The following is a 23576-nucleotide window of genomic DNA, read 5'->3' as shown; positions in this document are numbered from 1 at the left end:
AATCTGCCTGCCAATGCAGGAGATTCAATCCCTGGGTAGGGAAGAGCCCCTGGAGTAGAAAATGGCAACCCAATCTGGGATTCTTGCCTGGAAAATCCCATGGAGGAGCCTCGCAGGCTACAGTTCATGGGGTCACAGAGAGTGGGGCACGACTGAGCGCGCACACACGCGCGTGCACACACACGCACAAGTGCCCATTATTGAATGAATAGATAAAGAACATGTGGTGTATATACATATAATGGAATATTACTCAGCTACAAAAAAATTAAATCTTGCATTTTGCAACAACACGGATGTACCCAGAGGGTATTATGCTAAGAGAAGGAAGTCAGAGAAAAACAAATAATATATGATTTCGCTTAAATTGAGAATCTAAAAAACAAGACAAATGAACCCACATAAGGAAATAGAAACAAGGTCACTGGTACAGAGAACAAACAGGTCGTCCTTGCTAGAGGGAAGGAAATACTGGAGAGGAGAATAATAGGTAAGGGGGATGAAGAGGTACAAGCTAGCAGCTAGTAAATAAATGTCACAGGTAGGAAGTGCACAGCGCGGGGAATAGTCAATAATTCTCTATTATCTTCATATGGTGACATCATAACTGGACTTACTGTAGTGGCCATTTTATAATGTACAGAAATATAAAATCACTGTGTTGTGAACCAGGAACTCTCATAGTGTTGTTAGTCAATTATACTTCAAAAACATGAGCTTCCCCTGGTAGTTCAGCTGGTAAAGAATCCGCCTGCAATGCAGGAGACCCTGGTTCGATTCCTGGGTCAGGAAGATCCCCTGGAGAAGGGACAGGCTGCCCACTCCAGTATTCATGGGCTTCCCTGGTGGCTTAGCTGGTAAAGAATTGCCTGCAATGCAGGAGACCTGGATTCCATCCCTGGGTTGGGAAGATCCCCTGGAGGAGGGCATGGCAACCCACTCCAGTGTTCTTGCCTGGAAAATCCCATGGACAGAGGAGCCTGGTAGGCTACAGACATGGGGTCGAGAAGTGTCTGACTCAACTGAGAGAGTAAGCTGCTGCTGCTGCTGCCAAGTCACTTCAGTCGTATCCGACTGTGCAGCCCCATAGACGGCAGCCCACCAGGCTCCCCCGTCCCTGGGATTCTCCAGGCAAGAACACGAGTGGGTTGCCATTTCCTTCTCCAATGCATGAAAGTGAAAAGTGAAAGGGAAGCCACTCAGTCGTGTACGACTCTTCACGACCCCATGGACTGCAGCCTACCAGGCTCCCCGTCCATGGGATTTTCCAGGCAAGAGTACTGGAGTGGGGTGCCATTGCCTTCTCCAAGCAACTACGCATACACTTCAAAAACAAACTAACCAACTCCTGGAAAAGAGACCAGATTTTTATGATTACCAAAGGTAGGGGTTGGGGGGAGTGGCGTGGATGGAGGGGTTACCTGAAGGTATTCAAAAGATATGATTAAAAGATATATTATCTCGACTTTCAGAGATAATAAATACTAGGCTTGTAATGTATAATATGATAAATATAATTAACACTGCTTTATATGTATTATATATGAAAGTTAAGAGAGTAAATGGAGAATTCTCACAAGAAAAAAAAATTTTTTCTATCTCTTTAATTTTGTGTCTGTGTGAGATCATGTATGTTTACAACCCCATAGGCTGTAGCCTGCCAGGTTCCTCTGTCCATGGGATTCTCCAGGCAAAAATAGTGGAGTGGGTTGCCATGCCCTCCTCCAGGGGATCTTCCCAACCCAAGGATCAAACCTGCATCTCTTATATCTCCTGCATTGGCAGGTGGGTTCTTTACCACTAGCGCCACCTGGGGAGCCATATGTGTAAATCTATCCATTTACTGAGAACTCTGAGAACTAATAATACCTTCAGTTTCAATCCAACAACAAAGGATTCATTCTAGTTTTTCCCTTTGCATATCTGCAACTCCCTTCTCCAGCAGTGAGAACTCTGGATCCTACTGTCATTTTGTAAATTGTCTTATTTGACCCATACCCCAGCGGTAACCATGCTTCCATCTCTGCCTCTCCCCCAGCCCATAGAACGCCTTCCTCTTTCTCCTCAGGCACTGATGCCTCACGCTGAGCGCCCTCTCCACCCCACAGTGGGACTCCCCCTCTCACCCCGTGTGGGCTCTGAGGCTCTGTGTCATAAGCTAGCCCCTTGCCCTGTGTGACCGCCCCTCCACTCACCCTTCAAGCAGCTCCCTGCTGGCTGGACCCCCTCTTCACCTACTCAAGCTGTTACACCCTGTTCCAGCTGCCCCTCAGTTCCCACTTAGGACTGACCTGTTTATGAAAGGAAGGGGAAAGGAAGAGTCCAAATAACTTTTCAACACATGTGCAGTGAAGAACGTCTTTGCTGAATGTTGTGTGATTGGACAGAAGATCGAGCTGGAGGCAATATATGTGTAGTTTCTAATGCTGCTGACTATGCTACATCATTCATTCATACAAAGGAGCAGTTATATTTATTTTTTAAGCCTCTCTTAAAGCTTGGGATGATCCTACTAGAATCTGGATGGGAAAAAAGATAGCATTTACTGGAGTAAACAGGAAAAGTAATCAAGCAGAGCTTTTAAAAGCTCATTTTGCTTCTTCCTTCTTCAGAATAAATTGCTGTACAAACTGGCCCCAGAGCTCTAAGTTACAGAGCATCCAGAGTCCTCAAGAATACGGCATTTGTTCTTTCACTTAAGGTCAACAATGGAAAGTCACCAAATGGGTCTGAGGAGCCAAAAAGGATAAGATTGTAAGGAAAACTTTAATTTCTGGTTGTCAAGTTGAAAAAAACCATGAATACATTGTATATCTTATGAACCTGTTTTAGGATCAACAGTGTAAAGCAAACTGGATGGGTCAAAAAATTGTGTTACAGTTGTGGTGCTAGTAGATAAGCTGGTTGATTGGTCATTAAAGTCATTTGTCATTTAGACAAATCTGCCACAGTGTCACTGCCTGACTTACTGCTCTCATAGTAATCAATAATTACTTCTTTTTATACTAAATATAAGGTATGATTTAATAATAAAATGCTTATCTGGAATAACTGGCTTCATCCAAGTACAAGAAAGTATATATTGTTCAAAACTCTTGTTCATATTTAGAGGAGGGACTATCAGCAAAATATTTGGGCACTGGGTTTGAATAAACACTTTCAGTGCTATATAATGACGACAGAAGCTATGGTATAATAGGACTTGGTCCGCAGATGGTCTGAAGCACCCAGGGTGCTCCTCTGGTAGGATCAGGGCTTGGCATCACCTGCTGACAGGCGTCAGCGTCCAGTAGGGGAGGAAGGCCAAGGAGAGGGGCCGTGGACAACCACGGGGAGGCGGCCGAGGGGACTGGGAAGGGAGGAGGAGGACGGGGACCCACGGGGAGAGGGCGGGGGGAGGTGGAGGAGAGGAAGGGAGGAGGGGTGGATATGTGACTCAGTGATGGAAAGATGAGATGGATGATTGGAAGAAACACAGGAAATAGAGATTGCACATTTTAAAAAGACGCAGGGAGATACTGCACAGTAATAATTCGAAGCCATGGAGGCAGTTTATTGCTACATTTTAAATTGCTGAATTTAAGAACACTCTCTTGGACCCACAATCCACGATTAAGTCTGCACAGACGGCTTTGGTTTGTTCTCACGTCCCATAGTTTCCCACTCCCTCACAGGGAGAATCTTCTTGGAAAGTGAATATGAAAGTGAGCTTTTGTCTTGCACATTAATTTCTGACTGTATTAACTTAAAGAAGAAACAGGAAAAAAAAAAACAACAACCCTTAGATCACATTGCCTTGAGCTTATATGACATATTTAAAGGCTTTTTTCTAAATGGCAGCTGCTATATACAAGGAGCTCAGCCCGGTGCTCTGGGATGACCTAGAAGGATGGGATGGGAGGGGTGGAAGGGTGGCTCAAGAGAGATGAGGCATAAGCATACACACAGCGGATTCATGTTGTTGCCCAGCAGAAACTAACACAACATTGTAAAGCAATTATATTCCAATTGTTTTTTAAATTTAAAAAATAGAGACTTTTCATCCTTAATCTTTACAGCATCACTCTGAGGTAGATAGGAGATCTGTAGTTTTCCCCCATTCTATAAAAACAAAATCAGAATTAAATGAGAATTAAAACAGTAGACAGACAAAGTCTAGAGTAGGGTGGTCCTGATTAAATCAGAGGTAACAAAACTGAGCTAATTCTGTACACTGGGACTGATGACAATGTTTCAAGTTGTCCAGACTACAAACAGGTTCAATTTGGCCAATCAAAACCACATTTCAAACTTAATCCCCATGAGTGCAAAGTTGTAAAGATGATGCTCTGGTTAATCCTTTAGTTCTGTTTCTCTTTATTTGACCATTTTCCTTTGCACTAGAGATGAGCCCATAATTGCATTTTGTCTGCTGACATCACTATTTTTGCGGCTACACTTTGGCTGAAAGACAGTCCATCCCACAGGTGAAGTATACAGTCCAGAGCCTCAGCAGAGCCTTGGTCTGCATCTGGTCTCCACAACAGCGATCCTACGGGGACTTCCTGGGTGCTATGATCCCAGTCTCTCTGTGACACCAGGAGGTTCAGTAGCCAGTAAAGTGTGGGACAATGCAGCAGGCACTGGGGAGAGACGGGGGCAGGAGGAGACTCGTTTCTTGCCTCTGGGGCACTTAACGTGGCTCATAAAATTGTTCTTTTTAAAATTTGCATTTCTTTGGCTTTTCTGTCTGCCAGTGAATAATATTTTTCTGGTTTCTGTTTCATTACACTGTTGTGTCATTTGCTTATTACTCTCTTCAGTATTGAACTAAATAAACCCTGGAGTATTGCAAATTTGTGTTTCCCTCAGAAAAGAATGCTCTCATTTAGCTAATGATGTAATATTCCACTGGCCTTCACAATAGAATAAACGAAATTTTGCAAGGTAAATTTGTTTTTCCAAGGCATTTAAAGTAAATTATGTGGTTTGTAGCCTGACATGAAGCAAAATCTTCCCCAGAAATGCAGTATGGTTGGCCAAATCCCCAACAGTCGCTGAGCCACGGGGCCAAATGTGACGACGTGAGAGAACAGGACTCTGAGCAGCAGATGTGACTGAAATACAAACAACAAAACGTGTGCTGTTCCAGACTCAGAATCCTGGAAAACAAAACTGTGAGCACATTATAATATGCAAGTCAAAGGCTGAAAGTCACCACTAAATTATGTGTTTTTCCGTAGCCACGCCACTATCCTGGCACTTCGCTCTTTGTTTTTCAGATTTTCGTTCTTTATTGTCTGTAATTTGGCCTGAACTGTGAGTCTCTGGTGCTCCTCCAACATGTTACTGCAAAACTGCTGCAGCTGAAAGAACAAATAGATGGTCAGTCCATCAGTGTAACTGAACTTCTCACTTAGACACAGCAAGCCACAGTTCATGTTAGGTAGTAGCGTGAACTCGAAATGGATGAACGGCCCTTGGAATGAGTAGAAATGTGTGTCCCTGAGGAGACTGCGACTGAGAAAATGTGACGAAGAATACACCTGTCCTGAAGAAGCCGATGTAGAGAGGAAGGTCCAGGAAGTAGAAAATCTGTCTGCTTTATTTGCTGCTCTATTCCCCCGGCAGCACAGAGTAGGTGCTCAACAAAGATTTCCTGATTCCCGTTGGATATTAGACCAGACTGGGGGACAGAGATACAGGGGACCCTCCCTCTTCTCAAAAATAACATAATTTCCAGAGCTCAAACCCAGGATACAGCATCTGTTTCTTTACAGATGTTATCCTTAAGAGTATTGATAGTGGATCATCCATTGGCTAAACTCCTCACTGAGTCAGGTCAAGCATTCAGTTATAAGAACATTTGTTCCAATATTACATACAAGCCAGATCCCAAGTGGTGGATAAGATATATTTCAAAAGTCTATTTCTGTGTCACTGGATAAGAACTCAGAACATACATTACCATAAAATGATAGTGTACCCTGTTGTTTCTCCTCCTGGCAGGAGAAGAAGGGGACGGAGGATGAGACGGTTGGATGGCATCGCTGACTCAATGGACATGAGTTTCAGCAAGCTCTGGGAGTTGGTGATGGACAGGGAAGCCCGGCGTGCTGCAGTCCACGGGGTCACAAAGAGTCAGACACGACTGAGCGACTGAACTAAACTGCTCCTGTTTTTTTAGTCGCTAAGTCATGTCTGACTCTTGCGACCCCATGGACTATAGCCCATCAGGCTCCTCTGTCCATGGGATTCTCCAGGCAAGAATACTGGAGTGGGTTGCCATTTCCTTCTTCAGGGGATCTTCCTGACCCAGGGATCAAACCCAGTCTCCTGCATTGGCAGGTAGATTCTTTACCACTGAGCCAACAAACTTCACAAAAGGTCACTTAAACTTTTAATATATTTGAAATTAAGTAACAATAGGGTTGTCATGCCTAACTACAATGCAGAAGAAAAGTAAGGTTCTAGGAAAAAGTAGATTAAGGGAACAAGAGCAAACCTCTCTCTCTCTATCCCCCACACCTGGGCATTCCTGGCAGGCAGTGGGAGCCGCATGCCAGCAGCACTGCCCAAGACTGGGTGTCTGCAGGGGGCAAAGAGGGGAGTGTGGGGCTGTGGACAGTGGATGGGGCTTCATAGGTGCTTGAGAGCATGAGAGAGGCCAGGCTCCAGCAGGGTAAAGTAGAAAGACCAGGTCAAGAGACGTAAGAGTGGATTAAAAACTGCTGGTATGGAGGGAAAAGGATTCATGTGACTTTCATTTTCCTTTTTTAGTAATTATTTTCGATATTACCATGTGAACTGATACAAATAGGACTGTTGGGTGTTAACAGCTTTTTGATAAGGATATTCATGGGAGCTAACTTACTTGTTTTCAAAATTGCAATAACTGAACCACGACTAAATCCATTTTCGCATTTTGAAAGAAATGAACCATCAGTGGTTGTAGAGGTTTAGAACTTTGGGGAGTGCTAAAGTTACACAAACTTTACTCACTCATTCAATAACAACAGCAACACTGGGTTCTGTAGACACAAAGTTGAACTGAGGCACTTTTGAAGAGATCAACACAACTCAGTTTTGCTTCTAGGAGTTGTCATTTCAGCATTTTTGGGTGTGCCCCTCACTCTCTCGTCTGGGGAATCCCTGATAAATTAGGTCCTGACAGCTCAGCCTCAGGCAGGCCAAAACTCAAGCAAAGATCATTCCTCCAGACACTATCAGTTCTTTCTCTCTCACAGTAACAACTACATAGGATGATTTGCATGCATGAAGGAGAGGGTGTCAATCAGTTAATTAAATATGTCCTAGAGTATGTGTTTGGAGCAGGGTCTAAAAGGATGATTAGGAATTATCCAGCCAAAGACAGGCATGAGGAGGCTATGAGACAGAAGGTACATTGCTTCTGAAATCAAGGAAATGTGCAATGATATGATAATTTAAGAAAATTTCTAAGTGGAACAGTGTAACTAAAGGAAATATGTGCAGAGGTGCCTATGTTTCTTATTCTCTGAAACGGTTCGTGAAGAGGGCAAAAATTAAGATGGAGAGTAAGGCAGCCAGATTATGAAGGGTCTTGTGTGCTAATGAAAAGACTTCTAAATTTTTTGTGAGAACTATGATGAGCTACTGAAGCTTTGGGAGCAGGGCAATGAGCGGCAACACTATGATGGATGGGATGGAGGGAAGATAGGACCAGGGTGCGGAGGCCACAATCTACTGGAATGATGCAGATGAGAAACTGTGAAATCCAACCCTCCATGAATAAGAATGGCCTCTATTTCAGGAGCAAGGCAGAATTAAAAGACATTTCCTGCACAGTGATAATAGCATCAATAGAGCACAGAAGGTAACAGTTCAGATAAGCTTATTATTTTTAATTTTAGCAACTCCAAATTACATAAAAATGGCTTCTACATTATCATAATTCACAATATCTATACTACTTACCTCTAAGATCTGTGAATCTGTACTTATGGTTCTCCCGATTACATATAGCAGGGTAACCAATGATTGCGTTCCATACCTACAAAGCAACAAAACACTAATCAGGAGAGGAAAATGTTTTGTAAGACAAAGTTGTACAGCAGGTAAATGCTGAGCAAATAGTCCCTATGAATCCCTGTCTCCAAAATCTAAGCAAAACCATATACAAAGTAGTTTAGCTTTATCTTTTAATAGAAAATTCATGCTGTAGAAAAGTCTATTACCACAAAGAAGTAATTATAGTTAAATACTGATTTGTGTAACACATGGTTTTTTAAAAGTTTCATTTAAACATAAAAAGCTCTTCTTAAAATCAGTAATAGCAACTGCTTTTATCTTTTAAAATGAAGGGGTTAGAATAGATGTCACACATCCAAAATTAAGAAAATTTAAAAGAGAACAAGGAAATATTCAAAGTACCTTCCTTAAAAATGTAGTTAATATAGAATCGGTTTCAGAAGCTCTGACTAAAATGCCCTGAGAGCTTACTGAAACGTCTGTATTTGTGCTTTTTGGAAAGAGGAGCCGCATCTTCAGAGATTCTGGAAATGCTGGTGCTCCCTGATGTCTAAGTACTCTGGGTCTCCTCGAGCCCCCTCGACAGGCCTGGCCACTGAAACAGGTGACCCTGAACGCCTGACAAGAACTGCCTGACAAACAGCCACGAAGCACTGCTGTGGAAAGACAGTGACACATACCTGCTCGGAGTGCTGCTGTGGTTAAAAAAGCAAAGAAAGGCTTTTGGATGCATTAAAAAAGAAAGAAAATTAAAATAGGTTAATACGATGGAATGGACAAGAAAGGGTTGAATTGCCATTGCCCTATTCATAGTTGATTCACAAAACTGACTTACTCCCAAAAATGTATACTTGAAACTAAAATTTCTGAGAGTTAACACTGGCATCTGGATGACAAAGGTGGAAGAGAACAGTGCTTGCATTCTTTTGTAAGTTCCCAGCTGTAAGGTAAACTCTCTACTTCAGCAAAGTGGAAAACAAGAGACAGTCTACATATAATTCAGGCAAGCAAACCTGTTTCTATGGGGAAAGAGGAAATGTTTCTTAGCTCTTCATTTTTGTTGACCAAGTATAGAAAGCCTGTGAAACGACTCAAGAAATTTGACAAAATTTGCAAAGAAACTGAGTTCCAAAAAAAAAGGGTAGGAAATAGAAGAAAACTACTTACGTTTCTAAATGTGTGATTTTTCTACCAAATAAAGAAAAAAGCTAGGCTAAAAGCTGAGTTGGGTTTGAAGACACCTTGGGACAACTTATAAATTGTCAAAATGGGGAATCACATATAGTTGAAAGCATTGGTGTGAAGATTAAATGCGATTATGTGTGTTGAAGCACCTATCAGGGTACGTGGCACTCTTCATTCCTTCCTATTCTTGAAAGTTTCAAGAGGAGATATTTTTGAGACAGATGATTTCTCACTCCTGTTGAGAGAGTAATCTCTCTGAAATAGTACTCAACAAGAAAATATATGTTACAAATAGTTTATCCTGCCAGTAGTCAAGCATATTAACATGAAGGCAGGAGCCAGTGTTTGTCAGTATAGCTGCCCCTTCAAAAAACTGACAACATTCAGTGCTAGCCAGGGTGATGGGGAACGTTAGTCCATCTCACCTTCCACACCTTCCGCCTTCCCCACCTTCCGCCTCCCTCCTTCCCTCCCATCCCTTCTCCTGCCACATCTGGCTTTCTGCAACGAGCACGGAGGCACTCAGGCATCTAGCCTGACCCAGTGACAGGCGATGGGAGTGGGCCCTCCAGTGCCTCAGCACACCACTCTGATAACATCTTAATTCTCCAGCTTGTTCCAATCTAACCCTTTCAGCTCCATGTTCCCCATCATGAAATACAACAGAGTAAAGGGAAAATGAGTGTAAGTTTTTAAGCTTAAGACTTCAGCCAGTATAACACATTTGGAGAGAATTCCCCAGTGGTCCAGTGGTTAGATCTCCATGCTCCTACTGTAGGGGATACAGGTTCGACCCCTGGTGGGGGAACAAAGATCCTGCATGCTGTGTGGCTCAGCCAACATATGTATATAATTTACATTATTATAATTCATATATTATTATTATACATATTTATTATATATAATATATAATGAATAATAAATTTAAAGAAATAAACTGGAGCAATCAAAAAAAGAAAGAGAAAAGTGCTGCCAATTAAAATGGCACAAAAAAATTAAGTAAGTAAATAAAATGGCACAAAGTTTTGGGAAGGTAGAAAACTTATCTGGAGAAGAAATTAAGCACTTGGGGAAGAAGAGGGTAAGGTTTATTCAGTTTGAAACAGATGATACTTTGTATTTTATATTCAAGTAAAACTAGGATTTTCCAATAGGCCACAAAGTCTACAGTGTTTTATAAAATTCAAAAGCAAGGTAACAAGGATAATACAAATAACCTTTCTACCGCATCTAATAAGACATCACAAAAAGTCTTGTTGCTTTATGTCTATTTACACATTCTTTCATAGGGTCTATCCACAGCTGCAGGTATATAGTGACTTCTCTGTCACCTGAAAGACGTCTTTATGGTTAATGAAAGCTCCTTCACTGGGATCAGGATCCAAAAGATCGCTCATCCAACAATGAACTAAATGCCCCACGGCTGCCGGAGCAGAGCCCTGAACAGGTGAGTGAGGAGCAAGAGGAAACCGTTTCACTCAGGCAAAGGGTCCTGCACACATTTTCAGACCCGGCTCCCCGGGAAGAACTCTGGGCTCAGTTGCAAACAGATGTCCCTGGACTGCTACTGGCAGTCTCTCCACTGTTTTGCTTGACCAGCCCTGCCTCCTCCTTTCCAGGGCCTGACGCTCCAGCCAGTTACGAGGCCTGTCCCAAGTCAGACTCTCAGCCCTGCCCTCCTGGCGTTTACTGGTGTCCTCCCCTCCTCACAGAAGGGGATTTCTTCCAACTCAAGCCCCCTTCTTCTCTCAATCCCCTTTCCATCGGTCCTCTGCAACATTTATCAGACACCATGTCTTCATCACTTTACAACCCCTACAACAGCTTGAGCTAACTGTGCCTTGGCATAGAAAAACTAGAACACTTATTACCAGAAAGAACCTTACAGTTGATCACATACAACATCTTCCATTTTATACAACATTTAACCAAGGCCCAAAAGTTAACTAGTGGGCCATCAATAAATAAGTGTTGGTCTAGTTTCAGTTCCAGATGAGAGGGTTAGAAAATTTACTTTCTCATCTGTCTTTGTTTTGGAACAACTGATCTACTGGCAGAATGACAGGTTACGTTAGCGCAGACAGTGCAAAGCAGGATCACAGCGACAAGACCCTGGGCTAGATGCTAGATTTCCTTCTGCCGGGCTTCTCAGAGCTTTATGATGCTAACATACACTGTGAATTTGAGGGAGTTAAAATAGTTTCCAAACTGACTAGGCTACTGCCTCCGATGTTCGCAGAAGGCTTGTCAGTATCTTCCATGAACAGTGCTCAGTGAAACACTCTGGAGTTTCAGAGCTAACTCAAGTAATTAGTCACATTTTAGCAAATTCAGAATAAATCCTTTTCACTTAAATAAGATAAATGTAAAATTTGTCATAGCATTTGTTTACTTGTCTCATATCATTTTATGATATGGTGACATACATGACATGACATACATACATGACATGACTGGTGACATACAACTATTCATGTCAAATATAACTGCTTAATAAGTGATAAGTAAATATTCTGATATACAGAGAATAAGGTAAGCATCCTGGTGCAATTTCAATGTAGAAAACATTTGATTATTAATTTCAACTTTTATGTCCTCTTACAATCCATATATATTATTACCATTCAAAGTCATTTTCAAAATTCAGCAAGACTGGTGACTATAAATTGAATCCTAAAAATAAATCTTTTAGATGTAGAAGGCAAATTTACTTGAGTCTCAAAGACGTTTTGTAGCAGAATGGGCAAGAGGAGTGAACTGAGATTAATTTATCATAAACAGAAGAGAAAAGCTCTATTTTATGAACATAGCATTTTGTTAAAAGATAAAAAAATTTAAGCCATGGTTAAAAGTGAATGCATTTATAATTCTAAGAACTTCTCAGGGATGATGAAATATCCATTTAGAGTTGTTCTTTTTTTTTTTTTTTTTTTTTCACAATTATGATGTTTATTTAGCAAAATAAACTTAAAGAAAGTTTTCTATTAAAAAAACATGAGAATTACATTCAAATTTTAGTTTCCCCATCTTCTTTGGTATTCAAATCAACAGTCAAATATAAAATATTTTATTTTGAAGTTAGTCATTGGATCTGTAACAGTTTTCCATAGAAGGAAAATAGGAAATGAAGTTACCTGTAATTGTTTTACTTATTGAACAACCAATGGATGTGTAAAAGCAGTCAATTATGTGTATGCAGAAACCAACATCATCAAGGAAATGTTCATTCACTAAAATATGTTTTCTGCTGGAGCTATATCTCAAGTTTTTAACAACCTTCTGCCACCATTTTACCATGTTATCTGAACAGTAACCCAATATGCAGACACTGTTATTCACATGAATTTTTCTCCAAGGAAGTTGACAGCATCATAACCAGGACTTACCAACATTTATTTTCAACATGATCACAACATTAAAAAACTTTCTGTATTTTTCAGAATTGTGTGCCTCAGTCTTTCCATAAAATAGTATCTGGAGAGCGCTAACAGCATTAAATTAATATTAATAAAATCCAATTCTATCTAAGTCTCTTTCTCTTAAGAAGAAACAGTACTTAAAACCAGACTTTTTGTTCTTTTAAGAGTAGTATTATATGGATTCCTAAATCAGCCAAGCCAAACATTTCCAGAAACACCGTGTGACAACCAAGCTACCCTTATTCCTAATTCTTTGCCTCTATGCATACTGAGTTCCCCACGTCCCTGATTTCTTATGTGGAAGTACTTTCCCCTTAATTTGTTAAAAAGAATCTGAAAAAAAAATCCAGTAATAAACTAGGGTAATGAATTTTTCTTTTCTTTTTTTTTTTGCATAGACTTGTGACCACAAAACAATCAAGCCACTTATAGTTTCGATACTAACACTGTGATTGGGAACAAGAAGAATACAACCATAATAAAATACAGCTATCTATTAGAAGGACTGCATAGAGACATCTTTGGCCATGAAGACTCTGGGCCCTCTGGAAATAAGTCAGTTGCATTGCCAACATGACAAAGAAAATAGCAATGTTGAGGATCAGAAACAGCCTGGTGTACGAGGCGGACAGCGCCGGGGCTCTGCTGTGAGTCGTTGTCACCATCCGAGCCTGGCCAAACCGGCCATTCATCACATCGCCGTTCCTGTGTTTCTCGTATGTTACGTCTGCAAAATCTAAAAGGTCTTTCATTTCTTCATCTTCATCTACGGGCAGTTCTTTCTGTGCTAAGATCTGAGCTTTCTGTCGAACCTTTCTTTCATTGACTTCAATCTGTGCAAAAATATCAGGGACGGCATCCACAAATTTATAGCGCTTGCCTCCCCTTCGGTTCTTCTTGGACTTGCCCTGTTGCTGCTGCTGCTGCTGCGATATGGCAAAAATCCTGTCGATGGCCTCCTCGGTCTGTCTCTTATCTGAAAATCTCAGCAGGCGCTCGGCAGTCTTCCTGAAGCTGGCTGTGTTCCGGACGCGGGACAGGATCTGCTTCTCTAGCAGCTGGAACACGGGCTTAAAATGCTGCAGGTTCTCTTCCACCAGAGCAGCGTAGTCCTTCACCTCCGGGACAACGCTGCTCCTGATGGCTGAACTCCGGTCAAACAGAATTTTCTGCCGGTCAGCAATGACCTGCGCAAAGGCAGACTGCCCCGAGGTCTCTCCTGTCCACAGGTAAGTGGCGTAGGCATGCTCGCTGGTGGCCACGAACACATCCAGTTGCTGAGCGTCTCCGTGGATGCTGAAGCTCTGAACATCGACGGATGGCCCTATGAAGAGGTAAGCTGCCCTGGTGACGGGACTTCGGAGGTGCATGGTGACATTCACGTAGTTCGTCCCGTTGTAAGGATAGCCGTGAGGATATGTCACTGAGGCAAAGGTTCCTTTCTCACTGTAGCCAGTATCATCCATCCAGTACATTTTATAGAGGCCATCTCGCTGCCTGATGAGAGCCCCATGGACCCCATCTACCACCGTCTCCTCGAAAGGAAAATCCACATTGTGGAAGAAGCTTGCTGCCCTCTCCAAGGGGCTGTCCTCTCCCAGGTGTATCTGATCCACAAGGAGGAGAAGCTGCGGATGCAAGAGGATCAGATTTCTCTGAACGTTCCTCAGGTGAAGCTGGGGGTTGTAAGCGCCCACACCCTCTCCTCGGATGAAAACCACCCCATTTTTCTCTGCTGCGGCAACCACTCTCCCCTGACAGCTAGCTGCTGGGTCGTGCTTATATTTAGACCATTTTGATGAGCAGTCTTCTGTGACCTGGCCCTCCCAGGGAGAAAAGCAGCTCTTGGAGGCAGCTGGGGAAAACATCAAAACGTTGTTGAAGAAGGTGTACTTTGGCCCGTAGAGAGCCTCAGTAATGAAAGGCACACCGTTGGGAGCGAAGGTAAATGAATTTTGATCAGGATGTTCATGCCCTGCATTAAAATTCCTCCAGCCTTTGATCCAGTCTTTGTATTTGTTTCTGTGGACAATGTCATATATTGCACGTCCCCCAAGTTTTCCTGACTTGAAGGAAAGGAAAGATCTATTGATTTCTGCAGGCAGCGCACTTCCGTAAGTCACAACGCCCCAGTCTTCAAAATAATGCAATGTCGGGGTGCCGAAATCTGGAGGGGGAACAGATTTCAAGCTGGCATCGTACCTTGATTCATCAGAACCAGGCTTCCTGTGAGCAAGGCCATGCAGTTGGTGGGCTGATGATTGTGCAGGTATTGAAATCCCCATCCTCTCCTGTATGAAGTCTCATACATATACCCCGAGGCATTGGCAATCACTTCAAGAAACTTCTCCTGCTGTGTCTTGCTCAGGTAGTTGTACAAGAAGTCATAGGCAGTGGCAAAACCAACCAGGGAGTGAGCAAGTGGGACTTCATCCCAAGGAGCATCTTTCACCAACCAACTAGGCTGAGCTGCCATCCTCTCCATGTAGTCTTTGGCCATATCTCGGGCTTCCATGTTCTCAGGATACAGCACGCAGAACATGGCTAGGGCCCCCAGGTTGTTGCCGTAAATCTCATTCCAGCGGGCGCTGTACTCCTTGGGGTCCCACGGAGGGAGGTACTCCAGGGGGCTGGACAGCATGGTGTTCACGGCCTCCGTGAGCCGGGCGGCAATGTGCTCGTGGGAGCTGGCGGCCCGCAGCTGGAGCTCGGCCACCTCGGCCCTGGAGAAGTAGAGCATCGGGTGGCTGTCGTAGTTGGCGTTGGTGAAGGGGATCATGACTTCTGGATTCTCGTCGGTGACGCAGGCTGACACAAAGCAAAACAAACATATGAAAAACACACTGGGAGCCCCCCGTGTGTGAGTCCTCATCGTGGCATCAGATCTCCAAATCTCCAGGGCAGCCAAACCATCTTCGAAAGATCCGCTCCCCGCCGCGGTTTCGTCCTCTCGGGCGTCGCCTCTCCAGCTTGGGCCCAGGCTCCGGAACCCCTTGCCGGCCCCCTTCTCTCCAAGGCGCCCGGGCCCCCGGCGCCCTCGGAGCCGAACCCTCAGCGCGCCAGCCGCGCCATGGGTGCGGGTGGGCGCCGCGCCACAGGGATGCGCCGCTGCAGCCTCGGGCGGCGCTACTGCGAGCCGAGCCGGGCCGGCGCGGGCGGGTGGGTGTGGGCGAAAAGCTAGAGTTGTTCTTTTTTTTAAAAAAGGAAGTCCTTCTATACTCGTGTTTAATACAGTGAGATCATTTAAATAAATTACTAGACAATGGACTTTTTAGAGTATTGCAAACATGCTTCTGTTCTCCAAATGCAGAAAAAATTCTTCTGAGGGATAAAAATTAAAACACATTTAAATTAAGAGCAATCTTTCCCATAGGTTGCTCAAAGCCATTTGCAAGAGCTTCACTAGTTAGATGTGCTTTGTATGTTATAGAAAGAGAGGGAAAATGAATCGAGGGGCTGTTTTACCCCACAGAGCAGGGCTGTGCAGTCGAATTCTCTCCAGGATGGAAATGCTCTCTGGTCTGTCTATTTCAGTAGCTACTGGCCACACTGAGAACTTAAAACAAGGCTGGTACAACTTGGGAACTGAATTTTAAATTTATTTAATTGCAGTTAATTTAAATTTAAATAGCCATATGTTAGCTAGTAGCCAGTGTATTGAGCAATGCAGCCTTAGTTAATTTTTTAATCTGGTGCCAATCAGTTCCTTGTTAAACTACACTGGGGTTACTCAGGGGACTAATGAAAGCTACAGATTTTGCACCCTATTCTGACAGATTCTGATTTTCAAGGAGTAGGTGGGCTTGGAAGCCTTTAGATGTATCAGCCACTCCAGGTAATTACAAAGTTCTGTCTCCCAGGGGGGTCAGTGGTAAAGAATCTGCCTGCCAATGCAGGAGATACAAGAGATGTGGGTTTGATCTCTGGGTTGGGAAGATCCCCTGGAGGAGGAAATGGCAACCACCACTCTAGTATTCTTGCCTGGAAAATTCCACGGACAGAGGAGCCTGGTGGGCTACAGTCCCTGGAGTTGCAAAGAGTCAGACAAGACTAAGCACATAACATTAGAAAGTGTCAGGTTTGTGCTTATGCTCACCTGTCTGAGTGTGGATGTGACCCCAGACTGACAGGCACCATGTGAAAAATCCTCAACACTTACAAATACACGCAAGTGCCAGGCACTAGGAAGCACTGAGCCTGGGAAGTAACGTGAAGCTGTGTCTTAATTCTGGGCTTTTAAGAAGGCATGGTTAAGGCTTGCAGTGACTGTGAAGCTGGGGAGGTTCCAGCCAGGAGAAGGATGTTGGATCTCATTGTCTTCCTGCCCTTTGACTGTCTGCCGAAGACCATCAGTAAAATAGCTTGATTCCCTCTCCCTCCCAAAAAAGAATGTATGGTTAAGTCATGTTCTAGAAAGAACAATTATTAAAGGTAACTTATTTGACTTGTGCATTTCAATGTTTATTTTACCTGACAGGCTATGAAGCAAGCATATTTAATCTTAAAAGGTGAAAGACATGAAACGTTCAATAATATGGAACCCAAATATATAAAGGGAATCTGACAAAAGACACAAGCTCAGCATCCAAGCATATGTAGTAATGTGTTGCACATGTTGTTTCTTAAAGATACAGCGATGTACTTCACAAAACAAAATGGAAAATGGAACACTCATACCAAAAAACAGGACTTACTCTAATCTGTGTCACTGAAGACAAGATTCTTAGGGGGCACAATGGGGAAACTGAGGTAGATAGGTATCTCACGCAAAACTACATTCACAAAGAAAGCCAAAACCAAGGATAAGTGACCTTATCTTCCACAAAGCTAGTGTGTGGTAAGACACTAGCAGGAAAAACAACCACTTTTCTAGGCAACGTGAAGGCCTTTAGGGACCTAGCCAGACTAAAGCTGAGCCACTAGTACCAGACCGATGACCTAAAGAAAAGGGCGGTTTCACATTTCCTCCTCACCTTTCACTCACAGCTTGCCAATTGTTGATTAAAAAGTCTTTTGCAACATATCGGCCAACTTCAGATGCTGCAACAGCTTCGATAACATTTGTTTCATTAAAAGTGAAAGGAGACACAGTGATGGCATAATCCATATATCTGCAAAAGTGCATTTGGCAGAAAATAAATATGTAAAAATTATTCAACAGAAAGAATACATTTATATAAGTGGAGTTAAAAATCCCATATGGTTCTAAGTTAGTGGTGCATAAATATGTTTCATATTAATTCTTACATTAGCTCATGTCTGTTTTTCTCCCTTTAGTTTATTAATTGCATTCCTCCACCAAGAACCTTTTCAAGTTAAGTTACAATAATCACCTGTTAAGTATCCATGGATCTTTACTGCAGCTCATTGCATAAGCCAGTTGAATCCTTTCTTCTTCCTTTGTGTTATTATTGTAGATTTTTAACAAAAAATCCCATTCTTTATCATTTCCCAAGGCAATGCCATAACATAAAATAACATTTTTAATTGGATTAGGTATTCTGTAAGATACAACATGCAATGATATTTTTCATAGTAGTTAAGTTATATGTTAATCTAGGTTGTCACATATTTAGAAGTATAAATCTAGAAAAAATGAAAATCTGTTTTCATTTTCATATTTCATATCTAGAAAATCTCAGATATGAATATCAAAAGCTGGAATCTAGAAAAGCACTGTGAAAACTGTCATTCACACTAATATCTTGAGGTCATCAAATTAGTTTAGAAAGTAAGGAGATTTGAGGGAGAAACAAATTAGAATAGTACAAACAGTCTATGTTATAATTCTGTTTGATTTCATATATTATTATCACATTTTCTAAGAGTCCATCTGAGGGCATATATTCAAGGTAATATAATAACACCAAAATGACAGCATATGAGTCTCAGCTGTCAATGAGGCTGAAAACATAGAGATGCACTGATGCACTTTTATATATATGAATAAATAACCATAAAGAACAACCTAAATAAGACTTAAAATAAGCACAGGTGCTTATTAGGGGATGCACTGGTAATGAGAGGTCCTGCATGAGAATTCAGTATATGAATTCTGATCTATTGTGAATTGTGGTGTTGGAGAAGACTCTTGAGAGTCCCTTGGAGTGCAAGGAGATCCAACCAGTCCATCCTAAAGGAAATCAGTCCTGAATATTCATTGGAAGGACTGATGCTGAAGCTGAAACTCCAATACTTTGGCCACTGATGCGAAGAACTGACTCACTAGAAAAGACCCTGATGCTGGGAAAGACTGAAGGCAGGAGGAGAAGGGGACGACAGAGGATGAGATGGTTGGATGGCATCACCAACTCGATGGACATGAGTTTGGGTAAACTCCGGGAGTTGGTGATGGACAGGGAGGCCTGGCATGCTGCAGTCCACGGGGTCGCAAAGAGTCGGACACGACTGAGCGACTGAACTGAACTGATTGTTATGCACAGACCCACATGAGACAATGCTCTGTGTGCGTGTATCTGTTTTTAAAGGATATTTGAAAAAAAATAAAAAGAGAAAGAGATTATGTAAGTAAAAACAAAATGTTCCTTCCCAGAGTAAAGGCATGAAACATTGAGAGTCACTGCTGGTGCTCAAACAGGGCAAAAAGAAGGGCAATCACAATGCGACTCTTACTCATTCTCTGGATGGTTCATCCAGTTTCTGAAGAGCTCTCTGGACAGCTGAAGACAGTCCTCAAGACCCAACCAGCATGCAGTTCCAAAAACTTTTTCCAGTGATATTCTTGAAGGAAAAGTCAAAGAACATTTATTTTTCATTACTACATTTATTTTTTTCTGCTTCCAAGAATATGTGTTTCATAAAAAGATGGGTATTTTAAAAACATCCTTCCAATAATATCAGGTTTGTTAAAAAACAGCCTTTGTGGATGGCAACTATATTTAAGGTTCAGGGAAATATTTGCTGAGACGCTCTTAGGCACCAAATAAGCTCTCAGGCTGGTAGTTTTTTGAAGGTAAGAAATAAATTACTGCCATCCTTCATCTGCCTCAAACACACACGGGTGTACACACACACCACATCTGTTATCAATTTATTTTTTCTCTCTCATACAAATCGGCTTACAGATTTTAAAAACATGACTTTAGAGTATCTGATATAATACACTTAAAAGTACAGTTCTTTCTCAGAGGGAATGGTTTATTTCTCTCCTCTGACACTATGCCTTCCCTCACCTCAGCTTCCAGTTTTCTCTCTGCTCCTCCTGGCTATTAATGTCATCCCCAGAAAAGGAACGGAGGTTTCTGTTTTTGTTTTTATAGTTGAGCAGAGGTACATGTTATGATTGCAAAGAAAGTGGGTTCAAAAGAACACGGAGAGGAACAATGATAAATCCAGATAAGTGTGATATGTGACTTGTCACACCCTGCAGTTTGGAGTCAGAGGTAAAGGAATTCAGAAGGGTCAGAAGTTTTCCAGAAAATACAAGAGCCAAATCTCCTTTGTCCGACCCTCCGTCTGGTTTGCTCTCTGCCTGGCCTGACCTTCTGATAAGCAGCAGTAGTAAGATCAGGGGTGGAAGCCTTCTGATCACTCACTACACATTCACCCCCTCTCCACTCTTCCCAAGCTGGCAGCAGCAATAAGCAATTCTCTGGAAGCACAATCTAACTCCCGAGGTTGGCCCCAGGATGCTACAAAAAACAGGTCGCTTCAGGCCAGTGTAGCAGAGCCAAGGCCACAGCTGGTTAACAAAGGTGCTGCCTGGTTGGGCCTTTCTGTTCGCTCAGACAACTTGCCTATCCACTCTCCATTCCAGCTCCTCCCCGTGCCTTCCATCCATCTGTAAATCCACTCTGTGTCCTTCCAGTCACACTCTCTAGGCTAAAATCTCTCCCCTTTAGAAGGATGCTCGTGAGAGAGGATAATCACCTTTTGCATACTTTGTATTCCTTGCTTGGTTTAACTGACTTCAGCTTGATGCTGACTAGAGCTGTAGATGGAATTCCTGCACCATTCATCGTTGGTCACAAATTCCCTCTCTAAATCTGGAAGCCCAGTCTACCTTCTGTCACAGGGTCCTGCAGCCCTGTTTTGCCTTTCACCCCCTTCCCAAACTGCATTCTGGCTTACACCCCACCAAACCAAAGTCATTCACAATACTCACTCATGCTCACACGGCGATAACTGATACAGGTCACTGTCGGTCATCATATTTGATGATTTGATCATTAGTCATCAACCTCCCTCATCATATTTGCATAATGTTAGAATTTCTGTCTGATGTACATAATGGAACTTTCCCCTCTTTCATCAATAATACACAGAGTGGAATGTTTTCCTCTGTGGCCTTCCCATACCCTTCATTTGTATTAGCTGGTTTTGCTTAGCACAACTCTTCACCAATAGTACAACTTCCTTAAGATTTCAACCAGTAGCATAATAGTTGAGAATATAAAGCTATAAACAACTGTGTGTACATGTATGTGCTTTGCAGATAAATTAAGATCCCTAACTACTATTTCCCATTAAGATATATGTAGCTCACCAATCTCAAAGCTACTATTCTCAAATTGCACACAAATCTCTCAGTGAATCGTTAACCATTAGGATCTTATTTTATGAATCTGGAAACCTATCCATTAATATGAATCATTTAATTCAATTGTCACTGTTCAGAAAGTACTTACAGAGCTAAATAGTCCTCCTGCAAGGCTGTCACATTTTCACGAATTATAGTTGAGTAAGTATTCCATATTGAGATAAGTCTCTTCAACAGATACTTCTATAAACAATAAAGAGAATATTAGTTAGTTCTGCTCACAACACTCAATTTGCACTGCTTTTCCCTTTGTCTAAAAAGACATTAACAGAGAGGTGACTGATATTTCTTCATAAATAAACTTCATTTGTTACTAAATGTTTAACTGATTTTTTTCAACATTTTAGGTTCACTTTCTTCATATGAAAGCAATATGTAGACAATATGATGTGTATAAGCACAATGCCTGGCATATAGTAGGAGCTTAATCAATATTAGCCACTCTTATCATTTACTATCACCCCCAAATTTCTAGTTGTCTTTAAAATAGAGGGAAAAAAGGGAAAAATATAAGACAAACTTTCTACCTTGAAACTTTCAAACTTTCATGCTTAGTGCATATATATATATTTATATATACATATATATATATGTATATATAAATATGAAAACAAGGAACACTGATTTATGCCTTGGACAATGTAAACCCTGGATCCAAAATAAGATTTCTTTAACTGAGCTGCTGACTGGTAAATAACAGCATTTTAACAGTCATATATTTACTAATACATCCCTCAGAATAGTATTATTCATTGAAAATTCTCTAAAAACAAAAGTGAGCTTTTACTTCTTTACTCATGGGCCAAGGATAAGACAATGAGCCACCTCAACCCCACAGACATCCAAGCACCTTCTATTGGTCACTATGCCCACATTCAAGTACGTTCACATCAGCACTTCAGATACTAGATAGAAGAAAGTCTGGAACTCCAAGGCGCTTGTGATTTTGCTCTCAGGCGGCCCTGGAAACTCACTTGAAATCATCACCTAACACATCTGCTATTCTGTTTGCGGTCCCCAAATCTCCGAGAGGCTGTTCCCAAACTTAGGCTTCTCCTGTGCCATCTATCTTATGATCACTGGATCACCGTTAAAGACCTAATAATGGAAATTTCCCCTTTTATTGATGCTATTTTCCCCTTTTATAAGGACAAGATGGCACAGTCATTTCTTCATTCATTAACTCTAATTTCTGCATCTCTCTTCCCAACATCAAAAACAGCTTCAAAATATTTACTTTTCTGAAATATAGCTCTCTGGTTTTAAGTGCTGGCCTCATACATCAGAGCATATAAATTATGGATACAGAACCGTGAAAAGTCATTCTGTTTACCAACAATCTTTTAGGAAAACAGTTGTTAACAGACACTATCCTTTCTTTATAAAAAAAGAGAAGTATACCATTTCCATCCACTTCTGGTTTCTTAAGACATATTGACACCTCAGCAAGAACTCAGCACCTTCTCTCATATACATCTCCTAGGGCAGTTCTCTGACCAAGGTATTTTCTTCTAAGAATAAGTAACTGTTCCTAAGGAAATGGATATATACAGAACTAACAGTCTCTTATTTTGGGAAAGACTAGTTTCACAGATGCTATCTAAAATATGGAAGGAAGATGAAACAAAAGAATTATTTGTAAAAACCATCTAACAAAGAAAGAATTTACCTTTAACAATGGATATATATCATGGTTGTTCACATCAGAAACAAGATCCCTGGTTACTAGGTTCATCAAAACTGCATGCCACACTATGATTTCATCTTCTTCAGCAAGGTACTTGGTTAAATCAAGTGCTGTTTCAATCTCGATATAATCATTTCTGTTTGGTTTTTAAAAAAAACAACAAAGATTCAAAAAAGCCTTTCCTTGCTAAATGATCTGCATACTTTCCATGTTTCTTATATGATTCAGTGCCTGATTTCAAGAAGGTCTATGAAATCAAGAAGCTAGAGGACAAACGCCCCATCTCACTGATAAGGTGGAGCAAGCAATGTTGACAGGCTCTCCATTTCAGCTTGATAGATTAAAGGTCAATGAATGCAATAAAGTAGCAAAGAAGAAAAATATAGGCATGTGTTGGGAGGGACAGGGAAGGCTTTCTGGAGGAGGAACTTGAAAAAAGAATGAAGGACGGGTAGGATTGGAATGAGTAGAAAGATAGAGGAAGGCAGTTAGGACAACAAGTGGGTTCATGGCAGACCAACTTAACCAAGGCAGGGAATTTCTTTTGTGTGTACTGAGAGATGGCGGCCAATAGGTAGTCAAAAGTGTGGAGAGGCTTGACTGTCAGGATGAAGAATTTACAATTGTTGGAAAGGTATTTAAACAATCAGGGTAACATCATGAAATTGATGCCTTAAAATTTTGTTTCCATTTGTGCTGCAGAAGACAGAATGGAATTCTAAAGGACTAACAGCTA

At 41.7% G+C, this 23576-nt stretch overlaps 1 protein-coding gene and 1 pseudogene across 1 annotated transcript in view; both read right to left on the bottom strand.

The window, feature by feature from the left end:
• Positions 1–3526: 3526 nt before the first annotated feature.
• Positions 3527–23576, bottom strand: part of LVRN (laeverin) — a 75827-nt gene continuing 55777 nt past the window's right edge. The window contains exons 14-20 of the mRNA XM_070462340.1: positions 22823–22976; positions 21242–21336; positions 19227–19334; positions 17927–18094; positions 17567–17704; positions 7936–8011; positions 3527–5345 (exon numbers count right to left, since the gene is read on the bottom strand). Of these exons, the coding sequence (XP_070318441.1) occupies positions 5205–5345; positions 7936–8011; positions 17567–17704; positions 17927–18094; positions 19227–19334; positions 21242–21336; positions 22823–22976 (880 nt within the window). The 3' untranslated portion in view covers positions 3527–5204. The remainder of the gene's footprint in view (positions 5346–7935; positions 8012–17566; positions 17705–17926; positions 18095–19226; positions 19335–21241; positions 21337–22822; positions 22977–23576) is intronic.
• On the bottom strand, positions 12187–15723 carry LOC139029621 (dermatan-sulfate epimerase pseudogene; annotated as a pseudogene).

This window comes from Odocoileus virginianus, unplaced genomic scaffold, assembly GCF_023699985.2.
Source record: "Odocoileus virginianus isolate 20LAN1187 ecotype Illinois unplaced genomic scaffold, Ovbor_1.2 Unplaced_Scaffold_3, whole genome shotgun sequence".
Taxonomy (NCBI): domain Eukaryota; kingdom Metazoa; phylum Chordata; class Mammalia; order Artiodactyla; family Cervidae; genus Odocoileus; species Odocoileus virginianus.
The sequence above is the reverse complement of the archived record's forward strand: the minus strand, read 5'-3'. Positions and strand labels throughout refer to the sequence as shown.